Below are 20,371 nucleotides of genomic sequence, written 5' to 3'. Positions count from 1 at the left end.
TTAAACATTTTATAGACAGTGGAAATAATTGCACACGATTCATTTCAACCTAACACAGATGTCTACGGTCAGAGGAACTAGGCTTAGAAAACACTACTCTTTTCAGAGACTATGAAGAGAGTTTATAACTAGATACTCTGCAGATGCCTGGATAGTAGTTTTTGCATCTCAGTTATAAAAAATTACAGTGATTGAAAAAACTGTGATCAGCTTTATTTATAACAGGAAATTCAGAATATTAGAATCACAAAATAGTTAGGGTTAGAAAGGACCTTAAGATCATTAAGTTCCAACCCCCCTGCCATGGGCAGGGACATATCACCCAGGGCCTCTTCCAACCTGGTCTTGAACGCTGCCAGGGATGGAGCATTCACAACCTCCATGGGCAACCTATTCCAGTGCCTCACCACTCTAACAGGAAAGAATTTCCTCCTTATATCCAATCTAAGCTTCCCCTGTTTAAGTCATAAAATGACAAAAACAATTCAAAACTAACTTCTGAAAAGGAAAATAAAAAGTATGGAGCTGTGAAATTGTACAGAAGGTAAGTAATCTTTCTATTTAAGCACAGAATGAGTGCAAATCATTACACAAAGAACTCTGAAGTACTTATACTTCAGAATTCTCCTGAATTATATTTCTGAAGTACTTATACACAACCTTCAAAATCAAGCATTTTCCATCATTGTAAGGCATGGTAGTAGTCAAAAAAAAAAAAAAAAAGGAAAAAAAACATTACCTCTGGTATGTTAGGCAATCGTGTAATAGAGCAATGAGTCATTTATAAAAAGGATAGAAATAACACAGTAGGTATCATAAAATGTGAGGTGTTCTTGACTGAACTGAACTTAGGGACTTCATTTAAGAAGACTTAACATGAACACGTAACAGTCAAAGAAAATCTATAGAATAGAGATTTAAAAGTTTTATTTCAAGACTACGTCTATACATTAGGTTAGAAAACAGAAAATATATGCCCCTACAAGCGCAACTCCTAAATAAAGATACATAAAAGAGATCAATAGACTATCTCTGAATTTGATGGTTTACATCCTTGAATTATGCATCAGTGCCTGCAAACCATGCCTCCAATCTGCACTGGAATCATTAAAATAATGTATTTTTTATTAAGCTTCAGATAATGGAATTGAATCCTACAGATCTAACAACCTCCTTACCCCAGTGTCTGTATCAGCATTTAACAACTTTTTTTTTTTTTAATAGATATTTTACTGGTGGCAATATTCAGGAAGTAAGTATCTACATCACTGTTTTCAATACCAATATAGGATTTCAAAAAAGCCCTTTCTAAAGAGATAAAGCAGCTCTCCCTCTCAGATTCATTTTATCAGTCTGTCTGAAGATAGGCAAAGACAATACTGTAGCAGCTAATGCTCATTTAATATTTAGAAGATTGTTTTTCTTTTTTCACTTCCCACAGCCATATGGATTAGAAAATCATTTATTTCTTTTTGTTATGAAAACACAATCTGAAACAGAGTAACAAATTCAAAAAGGAGGATAATTATGCAAAAAATAAGACACTGTGTAATCTCACTGTACCATGGATGGGTTTTGACAGTAACAAGAACATTTTGAACTAAAAGTCAACAAAAAATAAAATGCATAAAATAAAATATATTTTAACATAATATTTAACTGTTGCAAGAAACAAATGAAGCCTGAATCTTAGTAAAGTTAAAAACTTAATCATCTTTTTATATGAACTGAAGGACAGAAGTAACAGGATAAACATGTAGGCCACAAGTACCAATATTCTTCCAATATAATAACAATATTCAGTCCAAGCTTCTAACCACTGGGGATCAGGGAAAGATGCAAATCTGGTCTGGAACTGTATAATATTTTTTTTCACGTAGATTTTGGACATTATCTGTCTGGTTTTGTGTATCCTTTGCTCACAACAATATGCATGTGAATAATTAGTGATGATCGTAGAAAGGCTTATTAATTATTATTATTAGCTACAAAGCTAATAGGAATGAAATGGCTTGCAATATCAGAAACCAGATGGGGTTAAAAGATCCAAAATTAAATATTGCTTAATATTCACTGGTTTTTATAAACTGGGATTTGGTTATGATCTTGGTTTCTTGTGTTACTTATTTTTTTACAATCAGATTAAATGGTCTAGAAACAAATAAAGAAGGGTTTGGGGTTTTTTTCCTAATTAAAAAGTAAAAATTAACACACTGTAATTGGTACTGCAGAAACTTAATTCTCATTATTGAAAGAACATACCCAAATGCTTTCTTCTTGACGATACTGCTTCCAGTTTCGTCCACTATCACTAAACATCAGAAGGTAGCTTGTTACCCAGTCGGAGCTCCCATAACCACCTTGAGTAGCAACAGCAGTAATCTCAGTTCTTTCACCAAGATCAATCTGAAGCCACTGATATTTATTGGACACAAGAGGAGACCAGCCACCAGCACCTTAAAAAGAATGAAAAAGATTGAAATGTATTCTTAAAAAAAGAAAGTGAATATAAAACTTGTATATGCAAAAATGAATTAATCATTCGAGGAACCTCATCTAGTGAAAGCGTAGACGATCTTGTGAGTAAAAAATGTTGGGTTATGACAACATTTTGCAGAATTTTTAAGCATTCACACATGGCTGGTACCTAGTAGGTTTTATTAGAGAATGGGGTGACAACAAATGGTAAAAGTTTCATTTTGTGAGCACAGATTTGGATCTAATTCAGCCAAACTCACACAAAGACACCTTAAAAATTTCTCAAAGCGCACAGATCCAGAACAAGAAAAGCAGATATATCTAGTTCCCACAATCAATAAACAGTATATTGTGTGGAAATAGACAATTTTAATCCAATCTTATGATTGTATAGGCTTTCTATACATAACAGTTTGTAAATAAAACATCACATATGTTTACTTCTGTTCACGGTTAATTTTTTAACATTATCTCCTTTAGAAAAAAAAAATAAAAAAAGAATTATTACTTAAGGATTTAAAACTGTCATATAAAAATAAAATGGGAAATTATATAGAAGTTCCTAAGCTACAAAAAGTGAGGTTCATTCTACAGAGCAAGGTAAGGGGAAATAGCTCAGAGAAATGCATAAAGCACCATGTATGTGGCAATTACTTTGTCTGAACATTTATAAGGTAATTACAGCATAACATATACTTCTAAAATAATTTGACATATTTTACCTTAATTCCTATTGAATTTCTCCTTTTAGAAATGTCTTCCTAAAAGCAGACATCAGGTCTAGGATATATCTATAGTATTTTCTACACATGAATTTTATGTGGTTTCTTTATTAACCCATTTTTCATGGAAACTGTAGCTGAGTGGGGCTTTGACTTTTCACTTAATCATAATTAGTGATATAATTATTTAGCAAACTAATTTCAGAAGATCTATTGTTAGTCTCAGAAGTCACTTAAAGGCAATTATTCTATCCCAGCTATGTCTTTTCCCAATAAATATCAACTTTTATATATATATATATACACATATACATATATTTTATATAAAAAAAACCCAAAACAATTCTGAAGAGACAGTCACACCACACTACCCGAATAACCCAAATGTTTGCCCATGCAAGTTGATTAAATGGGCAAGAATTGGCAGTCTCTGAAGACGGATTCTTTCAAAATTTGAACTGCCTCCAATAAATGTAAGTTCTGATAGAGAATCCTTTCTTCCTTAGATGAACATGTAACTGGCTACATCTAACAGGAGAAATACAGACACACCTCTGAAAATGAAGAACAAGAAGCAAAGAATACAGCATTACCTAAGATGGGAATTCAGTGAAAATACACACTAAATTCCCAATATATACAGAGGCAAGGTTATCCATAGTCCTTTATGTTTTCTTAATGAAAAGTACATCACTAGGTGAAAAAGTGTCTATTTCTTTAAAATAAAAGTTTGACTTTTCAATTTCTTTTTTGTGACAGTTTATTATTCTTTAAGAAACTATTCTACCAGTTCTCCAAGATGCTGACTACAAATTTTTCATACTCAGCAGCAATGTAAAGACAAAAGAGATTTAAAAGAAAAAAAAATAGCAAGATTTCAAATGTACTTCATTTAGCACTAGATGGCAAATTTTTGCTTTTATTTTTTTGCCTTTTTTTTAATCTTTTTTATTTTTTTTCTCTTTTCCTTTTACCCAAAACACAGAGAGATAACCAACCGTAACAAACTGCCCTGGATAAAATAATAAATATATTAATGTAGTCCTCAGTGACAGCATGTGATTTTCCTTTTCTAAACTGGTCACTGGCCTCCTACTCAGAAGCTATTGGTTACTCTATCTTTTCCGTGATCGTGGCATTATCTTTCTAAAACTTAAAAATAAGTGCTCCGAGGGCACTAAGCACTTAGTAGCCCTGCCCAGTCTCCCATGGGTCCTCCCCCTATACCCTGTCCCTGGGCTCAGAACCATAGCTGACCTCAGCCAGCCCATCCTTGCTCTGTTACATACGCTTTAGATGTTTTCACTTACCTTCTGAAGTAAAAGAGCCTCGTTAACACTAGTCCCCACCACATGCTTTTTATATTACACCCATCATTAATGTATTTCCAATAATGTATTTGTTAATGCAAAACCAAGACTGCAAAACCAAGCCTATTGCAAGCTTGCTGTCTGAGAAGATGTCACTGGGGCATCCAGGTTTTCTCAAGCAGCATTCTCAGAGAAACGTGGCCCATTCAGCCTCTCCCCTGAAAACAGGTACATCCACAATAGCATATTTCCAGTTACAAGTTCTAAAAATTATTAATAAGATGACAATTTAAGACAATGTCTAAACTACTTGAAAAAAACCCTTCATCTTATTTTCAGGTAAATTCAGTTCTTCATTAAATTCTCCTCCTTCTTACTGAGAAGCTCCCTTCAAAATTTGCATGCAGCAGCCTTCATTTGCGCTACGCTCATCTTCACACAGCCACCCTGCCATGACCCATCTACTCCCATCTATACCAGTAGCACTTATTCAGTGCCAACAGATGTTAAGGAGAATACAGCACAGAACCCAACAGGAAGGCTTTCTCCCTGAAAGGAAGGTAACAGGGTAGTATTTAGGTCAGGATTGCTGTGTCCCTTGATTGGACAGGGCATCATTTTACTGCTACCAACCCACCGGCCTTGACACCCAATGCCATCTCATCTGGCATTGTGGAAATGGATAAATGAACTAATTGAAAAGCAAATTTTCAATTCACCATTCTTGCAGCTCCCTGTGAGTTATGTAGATCCTACAGTAAAATGAGCGGTCAGTTAGCCTCCTGGGGTTGAAGTTTGTCTGTAGTGATATTAGGTTGAAGTGCCAAAAGGCATATTCCTTCAAAGCTAGTAAACCAGACAGAAAATTAGTGGGATTATAAAAACTATAAAAGATGGAAAATTAGTGTGAATACAGAAAAAAAATCCAGTAAAGGCATTTGGCCCATAATCTCAATTCAAGAAAAGTCCTGAATATTTACCAGGATACTCATCCTTTGATATTTCCCAAATTTAACCAAGTTAAAACTCTATCACTGATAAATCTCACATACTCACAGTTACTTTCCATGAAGTCTCTACTAATATTTCACAGGCTTTACCTTAAAACAGAGGAGGTTAAATAGATTTTGCTTAGAATTACTTCTTCAGGAAGACAAAATGTATTGCATCCTCCCTGTTTTGTGTCTGCAACTCAATTGTTCTGTTGCAGCCTTCACAGACTTATCTTCATGTCCATGCTGTTTCTTCTTTTAATGGCTGTAGAGAGCTGCACAGCAGCATTAGGCAAGTAAAAATTTTGTGAACCTCCAGCCTTGAAAATTAAACAAGAAGCCTCACACTCACAAGCAGGGCAGCCCACATCTGTAACATACGCAATCTGTGGCACACACCTGCTGCCAGCTGAGGGATGTATTTTTGCCTTCAGAACCACATTTTCCAGAAGATTTTGCAAGGCAAGATACCATGTAATCTATTCCACCCCATTATACGGCACTACATCACACAGAAAGAAGAGAAAGACACAAGATACAGAGGTTTCTAACGCCAGGGATAATTGATTTGAAGGATTACACTAGAGATGCAGACCCAGAAGCTCACTGTCAGCCATCTACTGACCAATACCATGTAAGATCCATATAGAATAGGCATAGAAGAGAAGCAGCAAGATATCTTAAATGGCCTGTGTGAAGCCATAGCCTGGCCTGAATCACCATTCCACAGCTGCAACACAGCATCGAAGAATCATAGAATAGTTGAGGTTGGAAAGGACCTTTAGATCAAGTTCCAACCGCCTGCCATGGACAGGGACACCACACACTAAATCACGTCACCCAAGGCTCTTCCAATCTGGCCTTGTACACAGCCTGGGATGGAGCATTCACAGCTTCCTTGGGCAACCCATTCCAGTGCTTCACCATCCTCACAGTAAAGAACTTCTTCCTTATATTTAATCTAAACTTCCCCTGTTTAAGCTGTAACCCATTACCCCTTGTCCTGTCAACACAGTCCCTAATGAAGAGTCACTCTCCAGCATCCTTATAGACACCCTTCAGATACTGGAAGGCTTCTATGAGGTCTCCACACAGCCTTCTCTTCTCCAGGCTGAACAACCCCAACTTTATCTGTCTGTCTTCATACAGGAGGTTCTCCAGTCCCCTGATCATCCTCGTGGCCCTTCTCTGGACTTCTTCCAACAGTTCCATGTCCTTTTTTATACTGAGGACACCAGAACTGCACACAATACTCCAGGTTAGATCTCACAAGAACAGTAGACAGGCAGAATTACCGCCTTTGACCTGCTGGTCACACCTCCTTTTGGTGCAGCCCAGGATACGGTTGGCTTTCTGGGCTGCGCGCGTACACTGAAGCCGGCTCCTGTTAATTTTCTCATTAACCAACACCCCCAAGTCCTTCTCTGCAGGGTTGCTCTGAATCTCTTCTCTGCCCAACCTGTAGCTGTGCCTGGGATTGCTCCGACCCAGGTGTAGGACCTTGCACTTGGCATGGTTAAACTTCATGAGGTTGGCATCAGCCCGCCTCACAAGAGTGTCAAGCTCCCTCTGGATGGCATTCCTTCCCTCCAGCGTATCAACCGAAACACACAGATCAGTGTCATTAACAAACTTGCTGAGGGCAAATGCAATCGCACTCTCCATGTCAGCGACAAAGACGTTGAACAAGGCCAGTCCCAACACGGAGCCCTGAGGGACTTCCCTTGTTACCAGTCTACATTTGGACATTGAGCCATTGACCACAACTCTTTGCATGCGGTCACATGAATAACCAGTTCTTTATTTACCGAGTAGTCCACCTATGAAATTGATGTCTCTCCAATTTAGAGACAAGGATGTCGTGTGGTACAGTGTCGAACACTTTGCACAAGTCCAGGTGGATGATGTCAGCTGCTTTACCCCTGTACATCAGTTCCGTAGCCTTATCATAGAAGGCCACCAAATTGGTCAGGAAGGATTTCCCCTTAGTGAAGCCATGCTGGCTTTCACCACCCACCTTGTTTTTCAGGTGCTTTAGCATGCCTTCCAGGAGAATCTACTCCAAGATTGTGCCAGGCACAAAGGTGAGACTGACTGGTCTGTAGTTCCCCAGGTCATCCATCTTCCCCTTCTTGAAAATGGGGGTTATTTTTCCCTTTTTCCAGTCATCAGGAGCTTCACCGACTACCATGATTTTTCAAGTATGATGGCCAGTGGCTTAGCAACTTCATCTGCCGGCTCCTTCAGGACCCGTGGATGGATTTCACCAGGTCCCATGGACTTGTGCACGTTCAGATTCTTAAGATGGTCTCAAACCAGATCCTCTCCTACAGTTCGCCCAAGGTCTTCATTCTCACAGCCCCTGCATCTGCCTTCCACGACTTGGATGGTGTGGTCGGAGCACTTGCCAGTGAACATTGCTTCTTGCAGCACTTCACCACTGTTTCACATGGTGCTTTCATCTGTCAAAGGCTCTTCAGCAGCTCTCCTGTCTGAATGTCCAACAGCCAGATGTCCTCCCAGTATCTGTCTGCTACCTGCAGTATCACAGAGATGAAACGTTTGCCCAGTCCTGAAGGAAACATTGTCAGAACATGTCCAGTCCTCACCCAGCCCTTTATAGTCTTTTTTACAGTGTTTTATCCTGGGAGATATGGGGAGGCTTTCAAGAGTCTCTATGGGGATACAGATACTGTGTTCATGAGACAGTACAAGATATATGAAAACACAAAGCTAAATTAAGATACAGGAAGTACGTAACTTTGTCATTGCTAAACTTTCTGGATGATTGACTTTGCAGACTTCACCTTCATTCACTAACTTTTCTTTTTCCCAGTATCATTTATGTAATGCACATATTTCCTTCAATTGCCTCTTTCTGCATTTCCTAACAGCTGCTGAGGAAACAAATTCCTAACAGCAAATCAGAAAAATAATTTTCACAAAGGAGGCAATCTGTATCTAGAGATACTTTGTTTTGAACCTCTTCTCAAGAGCTGTTTAACCTTCTTCTTTTTCCACTGACTCTTGCCAATATTGAGATTAGCTGCATGAACTATACCAACAATCTACAGGCTGCAGAAGCATGAAAGTTTAGTGCTTGGTATCTGTTAAAAAAAAAAAACCCACATGAACAAAACCCAAAATCATTATACATTTCATTTTTATGAGGAACATGATGACTTAGAGTTGCACACATAATTAATAAATAAAAACTTTGCATTCTGTTTAATGTTAGATCTTCCTATTTTAGTAGTTTTTTAATTTAAATGTTTGAAAAATATGATTCTACACATATGGTGCAATTCTCTTTAAAGTACACTGATTTATTGAACACATCTAGCAAGCGCATATTTTTTTTGAGGTATTTTTTTCTTAACTAATGAATCTCTGTATTTCAGTCCCATTTTAGTAGCAACTTGCTGACTTGCCTTGACAGCTGACAAATTAATAGAGTATCTATAGTTACTGGGAGACATTTCATTCAGCCGAGCATCAATTAAATCAAAGTTTAGCTTCATTCCATCTCTTGTATGGATGGATAAATAGAATCCCTCACTTTATGCAATATTCAAAAATAAACTAAGTATTAAATGATGTGAAATTTTCCTAAGCTCTTGATATTTTTAATGCATTAAAATTGATTGATTTGTTCTGGATTTTAAATCCAAGCAATCATGCATATTTCATATATTATTGAACATTCATTATTCTTGATTTCTATTTCAACAATATCAGAACATTTATTTTCAAGTCAGTGAATACTGTCAATATATTGGGGGTTCTTCGCACCCTCCCCCATGCAATGCACAATCTTTTTCTGCGGAAGTTAAATAAGGAGGTGTTACTCATTAAAGAAATCAGCATACAGTAGCCAACAATTTTTTAGTCAGTTAATTTGCTAAAATATAAACAAGACCATAGTTCTGTAATCTGACCTGCGTGGATTGGCTGAAGGACGGCGGACACCTTGTGACCAACCCAGACGTCTTAGCCCTAGGAGGTGGCAGTTCTGAAGGATATAGCTGAACGATGGACATGAGAAGCAATCCCAGCTATCTGGTCTTAGCTAAACTCTGAGGCTTGTACTCAAGTTACCCAGGCTGCAAGGCCTAACCTTAGGTTATTAAGGGTCCCATTCACCTCTAAGAGTGTGTAGTTAGCACTCTTAAGCCAATCAATCAGAATATATACTGGTTACATCAGCTATTCTTGTGTATTATAAAAACTGTCAGTGTGTGTGAATAAATTTGGCAAATCGCTTGATCACATTGATTGTCTCCGCGTTTTGTCCGATACTCCCGCGTCAACAAGTGGCACCCGAACAGGGACCCTCAGATCGGTAACTGGCAAAATGCAGGTTTGAAAATCCGACGGGAAAAGAAGCGACGGGAAAGCCAGTCGAATCAGTGCTTCCCCGGCACTGGCAGAGCGCTGCAACTGCGCTGGAAAGACAGACATCTGCAAACTTTGGGAATCTCGCTCTGATCAGGTGAGTGGCCAGGGAGGAGATGGGTTCCACGCCGACTAAGGAGGAACAGGAGGTAATGAAGCTCCTCCAACATATTCTCTCTAAGAGAGGACTGCAATATGACAGTGCCACCTTACAGAGGCTGTTAAAGTGGTCCTGTGGTCGCAGCTTTATCCCCACCGTGCAAGCGGCTTTTGAGGTTCCAGAGTGGGACTGCATTGGCCAGGCTCTGTCAGATGAGATCAGTAAAGGGACAAAAGAAACTCAAGAATTTTCTACACTCTGGAGATTAGTTTTAGACACTTTAAAAGAAATGAAGTCAGAACAGGCGATGGTCACATCTGTTTTCGTTGCTGCTGCTCCAGAAGGAGCAATCTCTTCTAACCCTGAACACAGTGCAGCGGCTATGACTTTTGCACCCCCAGTGGTGCCTGGAACGGCGCCGAAGAAGTCAGCACCTCGTGCCGAGTTTAATGAAGGTCAGGATCGTTGGCGTCCTCGACCCAACCTGAGAACATCTGAGATGAAAGAAGCAGTTGCTGTGGACAACGGAGACCCTGAGGCTGAGCCTGAACCAGATCCTGAATCTCCTGACTCCAAACCTGACTTGTATCCTCCACTTCCTGACTCTGATTCGGCTTCTCCCCGCTCTGTCTGTTCAGTTCGCTGACAGATGCCCACTGGATTGGAGGACACACAGCTCCAGCAGTTATTAAAGAAGCTTGAGGCTCTCGAGACTGGCCCATCAGCCCCACCGCTCTATCCACCACAGAATCTGTTTTAAAAAAAAGTGACACAAGGACAAGGGGGTGGGAGAGGGGTCAGAAGGGGGAAAGGGAAATCCCGCACATCACTGGTGCTGGCTGATTAAGGATGCAATTATCACGGGTGAATTTTCTACATTAGGTCCCTCTGCATATCCTGTGTTTACTATCCCACCGGGGGGGGGGCCCCCCCCCCGGTGTATTGGGAGGCACTTGACTTGAAAGTAGTTAAAGAGGCCCTACAGGCAGTAACAACATATGGGCTAAAATCATCTTATACCCAAGCTATAATCGCACATGTATTCTCAGCATATATATTGGCCCCATATGATATCCGTATGATTGCTCAGTCATTGCTTGCCCCTTACTTGTGGCTATGTTTTTTTAACAAATGAGGTCTAGCCTGTCAGCAGGTTGCTAGCCAACCACACCAGCAGGCTGATCCGCTTTTTGGGGTAACAGCGGACGCCTTGCTGGGAACAGGCCCATAGGATGAGCCTCAGGCTCAGGCTAATTTTCCAACTGCAGTGCTTGTGCTGTCTCAAGACCTCATGCTAAAACCCTGGTATGCCCTGCCTGATGACAAGGCTACACCTGGATTCTTAACGATAAAAGAAGGGCCCACAGAGCCATATTCACAATTTATTGACAAGCTGCATGAAGCCTTGATTAAGAATCCTGATTTGAGTGATGATATGAAAGGGAAGTTGTTAGACATTATAGCTTTCGATGGAGCAAATGATCAAACAAAACAGATTTTAAATACTCTGCCCAGAGGGGCACCTGCAGCACAGTTATTGGAGGCAGTGGAGTGTATGGGTCATAAACAAAAAGCGGCATTTGTGGCTGAGGCTGTTGGTGCAGCTGTCCGACCGCTAATTCAGAATATGGGAAAGCTTGATCGGGGAATGAGATGCTATAATTGTGGTAAAACAGGTCATGCTCGAGCTCAGTGTACTAAAAAACGAACATCACAGAGAGGAATGCCAAATAATCATTGTGCACCGACTGTTAACAATTCAAAATGGTGCACTAAATGCAATAACCCAACCCACAATACTGTGAACTGTCATAGTCGGGAAATGAGAGGAAGAGCGCTTACCCTCGTGCTCAGACACAAATGAAGGGTGCTTGGATAGCCTCACTTCAGCCACAGCCGGGAGTGCCGGAGTGGACGTGACAACCGCAACAGATGCTACTATTTGTGATTCTCAAGTTCACCTCGTGGATTCAGTGTTGTGGGGACCGTTGGGTCATAGTTTGAGTGCATTTTTAATAGGACGACCCTCTGTCTCGCGTCATAGTATCTTTGTGGTACCGGGACTAATCAATGCAGATTTTCAGGGAAACATAAAAATCATGGTGTATACCCTGAATCCCCCATTATCAATCCCGGCAGGGGAGAAAATTGCTCAACTGATACCATTTGAAGCAAAGATACCACGACCTGGGAGTTTTCTTAGAGGAACCGGAAATTTTGGCTCTACGGGCCAGCCAAATATGTTGCTAGCTATGGATATCACAAAAGGAAAACCAACTGAACATCTCACACTCACTCATCTTAGTGGCCAATCCATAAAGATCACGACCATCATAGACACAGGTGCAGAAGTCACACTAATCCCCTTATACCTATGGCCACAATCTTGGCCATTACAACAGGCCCCAGCAGGGATCATGGGAGTAGGAGGGTGTCAGCAAACTTCTATAAATCAGGATTTAGTTCTTCGTTCTTTGATGGTGAGGCAGTCAATACCAGACTGTACGTTTTGAATTTGCCAATAGCCCTAATTGGTCGGGATATTTTAAGCCAACTACATACCCGACTGGTAACGTCGCCTTTTTAGGAGTGGCCACTGTGGGACAGCCAATCCTGAAATTAACATGGCTAACAGAACGACCAATTTGGATAGACCAGTGGCTGCTTAAGGAGGACTGGCTGCAAAAAATCGAGGAATTAGTTCAGGAACAATTACAGGAGGGACAACTGTACCTTCCACTAGTCCATGGAATACACCAATATTTACTATCCCTAAGAAATCAGGAAAATGGAGACTTTTGCATGATCTTAGAGCAATTAACTCAGTTATGCAGGATATGGGGGTGCTCCAGCCAGGGCTACCATCTCCAGCCATGCTGCCAGAAAATTGGGAACTATTACTTATTGACTTAAAGGATTGCTTTTTCACCATAAAATTACATCCAGATGATTGTGAGAAATTTGCTTTTACTGTTCCTAGCATTAATAAGCATGCCCCGGCAAGACGGTATCAGTGGACAGTACTACCACAGGGAATGAAAAACCCACCTACAATCTGTCAAATGTACGTTGCTCAGGCCCTAAACCCTATTCAACAAAAACATCAGGACTTGATCTTTTATCATTATGTGGATGATATCTTAATTGCTGGAAAATCAATACCACAACAATTATTGGGACAATTGCAAGCAGATTTGGCAGAAAAAGGGTTATATATAGCCACAGAAAAAATTCAACAACAGGCTCCCTGGCACTATTTAGGATGGATTATAACTGGCAGCAGAATTCAGCCACAAAAAGTTAAACTCTCAACAGATATCCAAACCTTGACAGATGTGCAAAAGCTCATGGGTGTCATTCAATGGCTTAGAACTATATGTGGCATCACTAACGATGATTTGGTACCACTAATGCCATTATTAGGACGTGAGGTAAATGCGGACGCCAAAAGATCATTCTCAATAGAACAAAAACAAGCCCTGCAGAACATTGTTAAAAAGGTGCTTTCTGGATTTACTGAAAGTCGGATAGAAAAATTTCCTATTTCATTTATGATAATCAACTCAGCAGATGACAGATGACATCCTCGTGTATTAATTGTTCAGCTTAGACATGACGCTATACGTGTCTTAGAATGGGTATTTCTGCCCTATCAGCAAAAGAAAACTGTAACAACTCGTCCAGAGTTGTTTTCGCAACTCCTCCTTAAAGGCAGGAACAGAATAACTGAGATCTCAGGGAAGGATCCAGAAAAGATTCTGGTTCCAGTGGATAAACAGTATCTTTCTTGGTTACAAAACTCTGTTCTTGAGTATCAGATTGCCATCTCAGATTATGCTGGGGAATTTACTAATATATTTCCTAAGTCAAAGCTTTTGCCTATGCTTACCACTCAGCATTTTGAGACTCTTCCAATCCATTCTGAAAGACCTGTATCAGGGTTAACCGTTTTCACCGAAGCAGGCAAAAAGTCAAAAAGGGCTGTAGCCACTTGGCAAAGTAACAAAACTTGGCAGAAACAATTTCTCGACGGAGAGGCAGGAGATTCATTGAAAACTTTAGAACTTGAAGTGGTAGTTTGGGTATTTTTACACTGGCCTACCAAACCTTTTAACATTGTGTTAGATTCTCTTTATGTAGTGGGCATTGTCCAACGTATCGAGCAGTCGATGATCAAGACTGTAAACAATACCGTTTTGCAGAAGGCATTGCTACAGTTATCTTATGTAGTCAATCAGCGTACAGAACCCTATTTTATTACTTGTATTCGTAGTCATCAACTATGTAGTGGTCTTGCTATCGGCAATAACAATGCAGATTCATCAGTTACAGCTCCTGTTTGGTCTGGCCCAGCGCCTAATTTGTTTGAGCAAACTCGGTATTCTCATGATTTTTTTTCACCAGTCCACCAAGGTAGTGGCTCGGCAGTTTGATCTGTCTTTAAGAGATGTGCAAGGTATTGTAACTCTTGTGCAGCCTGTCAGAAGGATAGCTTGGAATAGGACTTGGGGTGAATCCTCGTGGCCTTTTAGCTCTTCAATTGTGGCAAATAGATGTTACTCATGTTCCCGAATTCGGCCGTTTAAAATATGTACATGTTTCCAAAGATACCTTTTCCTTGGAAATCTGGGCCACAGTTCAAACAGGTGAGACTGCGTGACATGTAATTAAACATATGCATACCGCTACTGCTGCTCTAGGGGTTCCCCTCTATATCAAAACCGATAATGGACCTGTTGATGATTCTCACACCTTTCAGCATTTTTCTCAACAATGGGGAACTCGCCATCTCACTGGAATACCACACTCTCCTACTGGACAAGCTATAATTGAACGTGCTCATTCTACCTTAAAGGCGCTTTTGAAAAAACAAAAAGGGGGAATTTCTCTCCCACCGGCAGGACGAGTTGCAAAAGCTATTTATGTTTTAAATTTTTTGCATCTAACTGGAAATAGAACAGAACCACCTATTGTGGTGTATAATAATGCTCTTGCTTCCAGATGTGTGAAAGTAAACAGTGCTAAGGTGGTCTACAGAGACTTATATTCAGGGGAATGGAAGAGTCCGGTGGAAGTCATAATGACTGGCCAAGGGTATGCTTGTGTTTCTACAGAATCTGGGCCACGACGGGTACCAAGTCAGGGTTCAGTGTCCTCATAACAATGTTAAGTGTAAAAGAATTAAAAAGTTCTATTTATATGTTTCAGATGCTGAGTGTTATGGAGGCATTATGTGGGGTTGTTGTTCTATTATTGGGAAAACCTCGAACGGAAGGATGGATAATTCCTCAACCTAAACAGAATGTTTCGGTGACTTTGGTAAATGCCACACAACAGGATACCTTGTGCCTTCCTACAGCGAGTCCTGACAACCCGTTTTCTACTTGTCTTGGAGTACCATTGGATGAATGACCGAAGCCAATCCTGCCTGGAGCTGCAAGCCTTTGTGCTTGCCCCCAACACTGTGTGGACAATTGGGATGGTATATACGCATATTTTCCAATGGTGACTCAGGAACCTCAGGAATTAGAATTGTTGGGATCTGTTACAATGGATGCCTGTGTGTATTTCAATTACACTTATAATACGACACGACATGGTCAGAATGTTAATGCAAGTAGTTCTGTTTATCGCCATCATACCGTTTGGTGCAATTATACCATAAATAATGTATCTCGCTCTTTTAGTGTTCCTTTAATGTTACCTCCTGGTGTATTTCTTATTTGTGGAGATCAAGCATGGGGAGGCCTTCCCTCTAGATGGAACGGAGGTCCTTGTAGTTTAGGACGACTAACCTTACTAACACCTAACACATCAATGATATTAAATGTAATTCGCAGTCATACTCGTACAAAGAGAAGTCTGCACCAGTTTACTTCTAGCTGTGATAACAACATGCGATTTTGGAGTCCAGGGCAAATTCTTCTTGCTTCTCTTTTAGCCCCAGGAGCCGGCGTGGCATATGGTTTAAGTACTCTTAATAAGTTAGGTTGTTGGCTTGCAAAGCAAACAAATGCTACTACCCTAAGCGGACTTTTGACCGACATTGATAGTGTTCGTCATGCCACCTTGCAAAATAGGGCAGCAATTGATTTTTTATTGCTGGCACAGGGACATGGTTGCACTGAATTAGAAGGAATGTGTTGCATGAATTTATCAGATCATTCCGCATCAATTTATAAAAGTATACAACAACTGAAAGAGGGGGCTAAGCGGCTAAGGAAAGAAGATGGATTAGATTGGTTAACAAAGCTCTTCAAAGGATGGGGTATTTCTGGATGGCTTAAAGACTTGATTGTGCAAAGTGTGACTATAGTATGTGCGTTACTTTTGTTTATATTACTGGCGAGTTGTATGTTACGGTGTGTCATATCTGTAGTTAAGAAGAATGCAACAGCCATCTGGTTTGCTCAAAAACAAGAAGGGGGAATTGTGGATTGGCTGAAGGACAGCGGACACCTTGTGACCAACCCAGACGTCTTAGCCCTAGGAGATGGCGGTTCTGAAGGATATAGCTGAACGATGGACATGAGAAGCAATCCCAGCTGTCTGGTCTTAGCTGAACTCTGAGGTTTGTACTCAAGTTACCCAGGCTGCAAGGCCTAACCTTAGGTTATTAAGGGTCAGCTATGTGCAGTAGAACAAAGAGGCTTGTTAGTTGCTCAAGGATAACAGGATGTGGGAGCAGGATGACGAAGCTGTAAGAAACACGCTAAAAGTAGCAAAAGGAACAGAAGGCAGAATTTTCCCATTCACCTCTAAGAGTGTGTAGTTAGCACTCTTAAGCCAATCAATCAGAATATATACTGGTTACATCAGCTATTCGTGTGTATTATAAAAACTGTCAGTGTGTGTGAATAAATTTGGCAAATCGCTTGATCACATTGATTGTCTCTGCGTTTTGTCCGATGCTCCCGTGTCAACAGACCTGGATTTAGATACTGTACTTATGGAAGAAGACTTGCTTTCCCTCAGATTGATTACATTAATAGATTTTCAATCAGACGCGCTTCCCATACAGTTTAAATTACATTATATTATTTTTCCCTTGTTTCTGCAGGTTACTTATCCTCTGCCTTCCCACATGGCCACCAATATGAATACATCACAAAGCTGAATGGGTATTATTTCCTCATCCTGGCTCCTGTCTGCTAGGACGTGGTTTTTAAAGAGAATGCATTTTCACAGCTCCTTAGCTTCACAAGGGTGATGATATCATTATCACTGAGACATTAAAAGTAGATAAAAATAAAAAAAGTTAGTAAATAGCTACAAAAGAATAAACCAAGAAACAACCGAGGAAAAAGACCCAAAACCTCAAATCCATGACAGAAAATACCTTAGTAGTCTTACAGTGGATTTTTGAGGGGTATATCAGGTTTAAAACTTGACCTTGCTGCAGAAAATTTATGTGGTAAGGCTTAAGCTTTTTAAACTGTTCTCTGTAGCTACCACCATGCCAGGCTTCTTTTGCTTGATTTTAAAAACTCTGTACTATACAGAATAGAAACTGATATAAAGAGTCCTCCTTTGTATGAACAGAATCCTCCTACCTGTTTGGCCTGTTCTACGGCTCCCATTGACTATGTGATTATGTCAACCAAACCAAAGTTCACACTCATATGTGCATTCACAGTACTTCATCATATGCAGCTTATTGTATCATTTAGCCAGAATTACAATTTACACCACTTTCAGTCTATCCAAGAAATGTAAGTAAAAATCCAGATTTAAACTAACACACGTTATAAAAGATGTTTTTCTTTGATTAATCAAGCTATGTATTTCCCATGTAGATCATTTAACAGAAAATTATTCTAATTTGAAGTCAGTAAAGTTGCACCAGGGATAAATATGGCTGCATGTATTACAAAGTAGATTTTCTACATGCATTAGAAATTGACAATCCTTTTTGGATTAGAAAAGTCAAATGAAGTGTTTCAAAGCATCCCAATCCATAGAATACCAAAATCTGACATTATTTCCTTTCTAAGCTGAAAATAAAGGCATCCTCTTCCACAAATGGAGAACTATAAACTGTAGCAAACAGTGCAAGAGTTTTCTTCCCTTAAAATCCACTGACTGATGATGGGGATGTAAATTAGGGAGACAGACCTGACAAACAGTATTGATGAATTGTTACCATGTTAGAACCCTCTTAGAAAACCCTCTCAACTAACAGAATTGGTAAAAAGAATGCTGGGATCAAACCTTTATCTTCCAGATTTTAGTTCTCCTGTAAACCCACGAAGTAGAGCTCATGCAATTAGAACCCCCAATTTATACACTAGCAAAATACCAAAAAAGTAATTATCAGGAAGAACCTAAACTTCAGCCTTTGGCTGAACAGTGTAAGTCACAACTTAGCCAGGTTGTCAGAAAGGGTATGCAAAAGCAATTGCAGTAATGCTGTTCTGAGTCATAACTCAGTGATAAAAGACATGAGCATAAGCACCAAAATTTAAAACATGGATAAACTGTGGCAAGTAGAATTAAGAAGAGAATGAGAGACCTTTGAACACAGACAGAAGGAGGCAGAGAGGGACTGTTAGGTCAGAATCCAGCTTTGTACGAAGTACTCCATATATAAAATTTCTGCATAGTCTCTTCCCTTGGATCTAAGGAAAAATGTATTGCTTTCTATGAGTTTATTTTCAGGACTAAATTTTTTTTCATATTCACAAGCTTATACTTAATCATACAAAACAGTCAGTTCTAAAGCCAGTGTCTAACTGGTCCCAGATAGAACAATCTCAATGTTTTTTTCTCTGCAGTCTCCTCTTGCTATTTTAAGCTGGTGAGCAGATGTATTCTGCTAAATTGTAAGAAAAAAATACTTCTTTATTTAGAGATTACTAAAACAGGAGTCTTTGAATAGTTAAGGAGATCTAAGATTTCTAGTAAGCAATTTCTGCATGAAAGACATTTACTACTCATTTGGAGGAGACTAAAAACACTTTTGACCTGCCACTTCAATGGTGTATACAAAGACTCCATGGCTATCTTTCAGGACAATGTCATGGTTCAGTATCCTCAAATAACTGGATTCCACAGGAAACCACTCAATGTCTTCATCATTTCCTATCTAATATTTAAATAATAGAAGATGAACCTTCCCCAACTATTAAGGACTGGTAAAATTAAGAAATACTCCCAAATTTAGGCATTGCTGCTTAGCTGTTTTCCGGTCTTGTGTTCATATATTACAAACTGACAAAGATAGGTTAATCAGTATTAGGTACTAAGGTCTCAACAGAAACATAGAATGAAATCTTGGATAGATTTCAAGGAATCGAAGAATTATTTCCCATTTGAGAAGTCTTTCTGAAGGGTACCCTCTTTTATGGAAAAATGTTTATTTCCTTATATTAAAACAAAATTGGATTTTGGGGGGCTATACAAACTCTGAAGGTCTTTAGTACCACCCATTCTTTCCTAACAGATGAGACAACACTCTCTGTACTGTTAGGGGAGATCTTAGCCAAGTTTTAAAAAATGAGAGAACAAGCAAAAGATGCATTTATGAAGGCCTGGTATTTGGGAAAAGCATACACAACCCCCTCCCCAAAAAAACCAAGCAAACAAAAAAGCAGAACTTCTCATTAATATTTCATGAGATGAATTGTTTGAATAAAGACGGAAAAGTCCCACACAAATGGCATCTGATTCTGAAAAATTGAAGATACTTTTGGTGTAAAGAAATTAGTGAAGTCTTGCTTCTTAAAATATGAAGAATGAGAGGAGTTTATTTGAGTAATTTCCAGGAATAAATATAGAAATGACAGGTATTTGCTAGTTTATCCATGTAAATAAGCTGTATTTTCCCGGAAGTATTTTATAGATGGCATGCAAAACTTTCTCAGTGGAAATGAGAATTACTGAACAATTTCAGGGATTTTTGAGCTAGGCAGAACATAAAAAGAACTGTATGAATGCTTCAGTCAGGCAGACTTTCTTTTAAGGGAGGCAGGTGGAACAGCTACTTCAGTGGCCTCAAAGGCAGAATAAACTTACTGCTGTAGGAAGGTCTACCTTTTTGAACCTGAGTATTAATGAAGAAAACAGATATGATCTTAGAAGAAAAGGTGCAATTGCATCTATTTTTTTCAGCTGCCAGAATATTTAATATGTAAGGGTCTTAAATTTCAAAATCGTAGCAGGTATGATAAAATGAGTGTTAGGTTTTAATAATAATTTATGACAAGTAGCAGTTACTATGTCAAGAGATGTTTCAGAGACATTTTGGATCTGATTCAGTGTGAGAGAAAGCCTCTGGGAAATTGTATTAATAATGACATTTGTTCTAGCTTCATAGAGCAATGTAGAAGAATGTATCTAACTATATTTCACCCCCTTTCTTCTGTGTTAAACAGT

General features: G+C 39.4%; 1 protein-coding gene across 2 annotated transcripts in view; it reads right to left on the bottom strand.

Annotated features, from left to right (window-relative positions):
* Positions 1-20,371, bottom strand: part of CNTNAP4 (contactin associated protein family member 4) — a 240,696-nt gene that overhangs the window by 152,110 nt on the left and 68,215 nt on the right. For both annotated transcript variants that reach the window (XM_061368831.1, XM_061368830.1), the window contains exon 3: positions 2,263-2,456. In XM_061368831.1, coding sequence (XP_061224815.1) covers positions 2,263-2,456 — 194 coding nt within the window. The remainder of the gene's footprint in view (positions 1-2,262; positions 2,457-20,371) is intronic.

The sequence above is a fragment of the Neopsephotus bourkii genome, unplaced genomic scaffold (assembly GCF_033783945.1).
Source record: "Neopsephotus bourkii isolate Nb327-2 ecotype Australia unplaced genomic scaffold, CSIRO-AGI_Nbou_v1 NB_1451, whole genome shotgun sequence".
NCBI lineage: Eukaryota > Metazoa > Chordata > Aves > Psittaciformes > Psittacidae > Neopsephotus > Neopsephotus bourkii.
The sequence above is the reverse complement of the archived record's forward strand: the minus strand, read 5'-3'. Positions and strand labels throughout refer to the sequence as shown.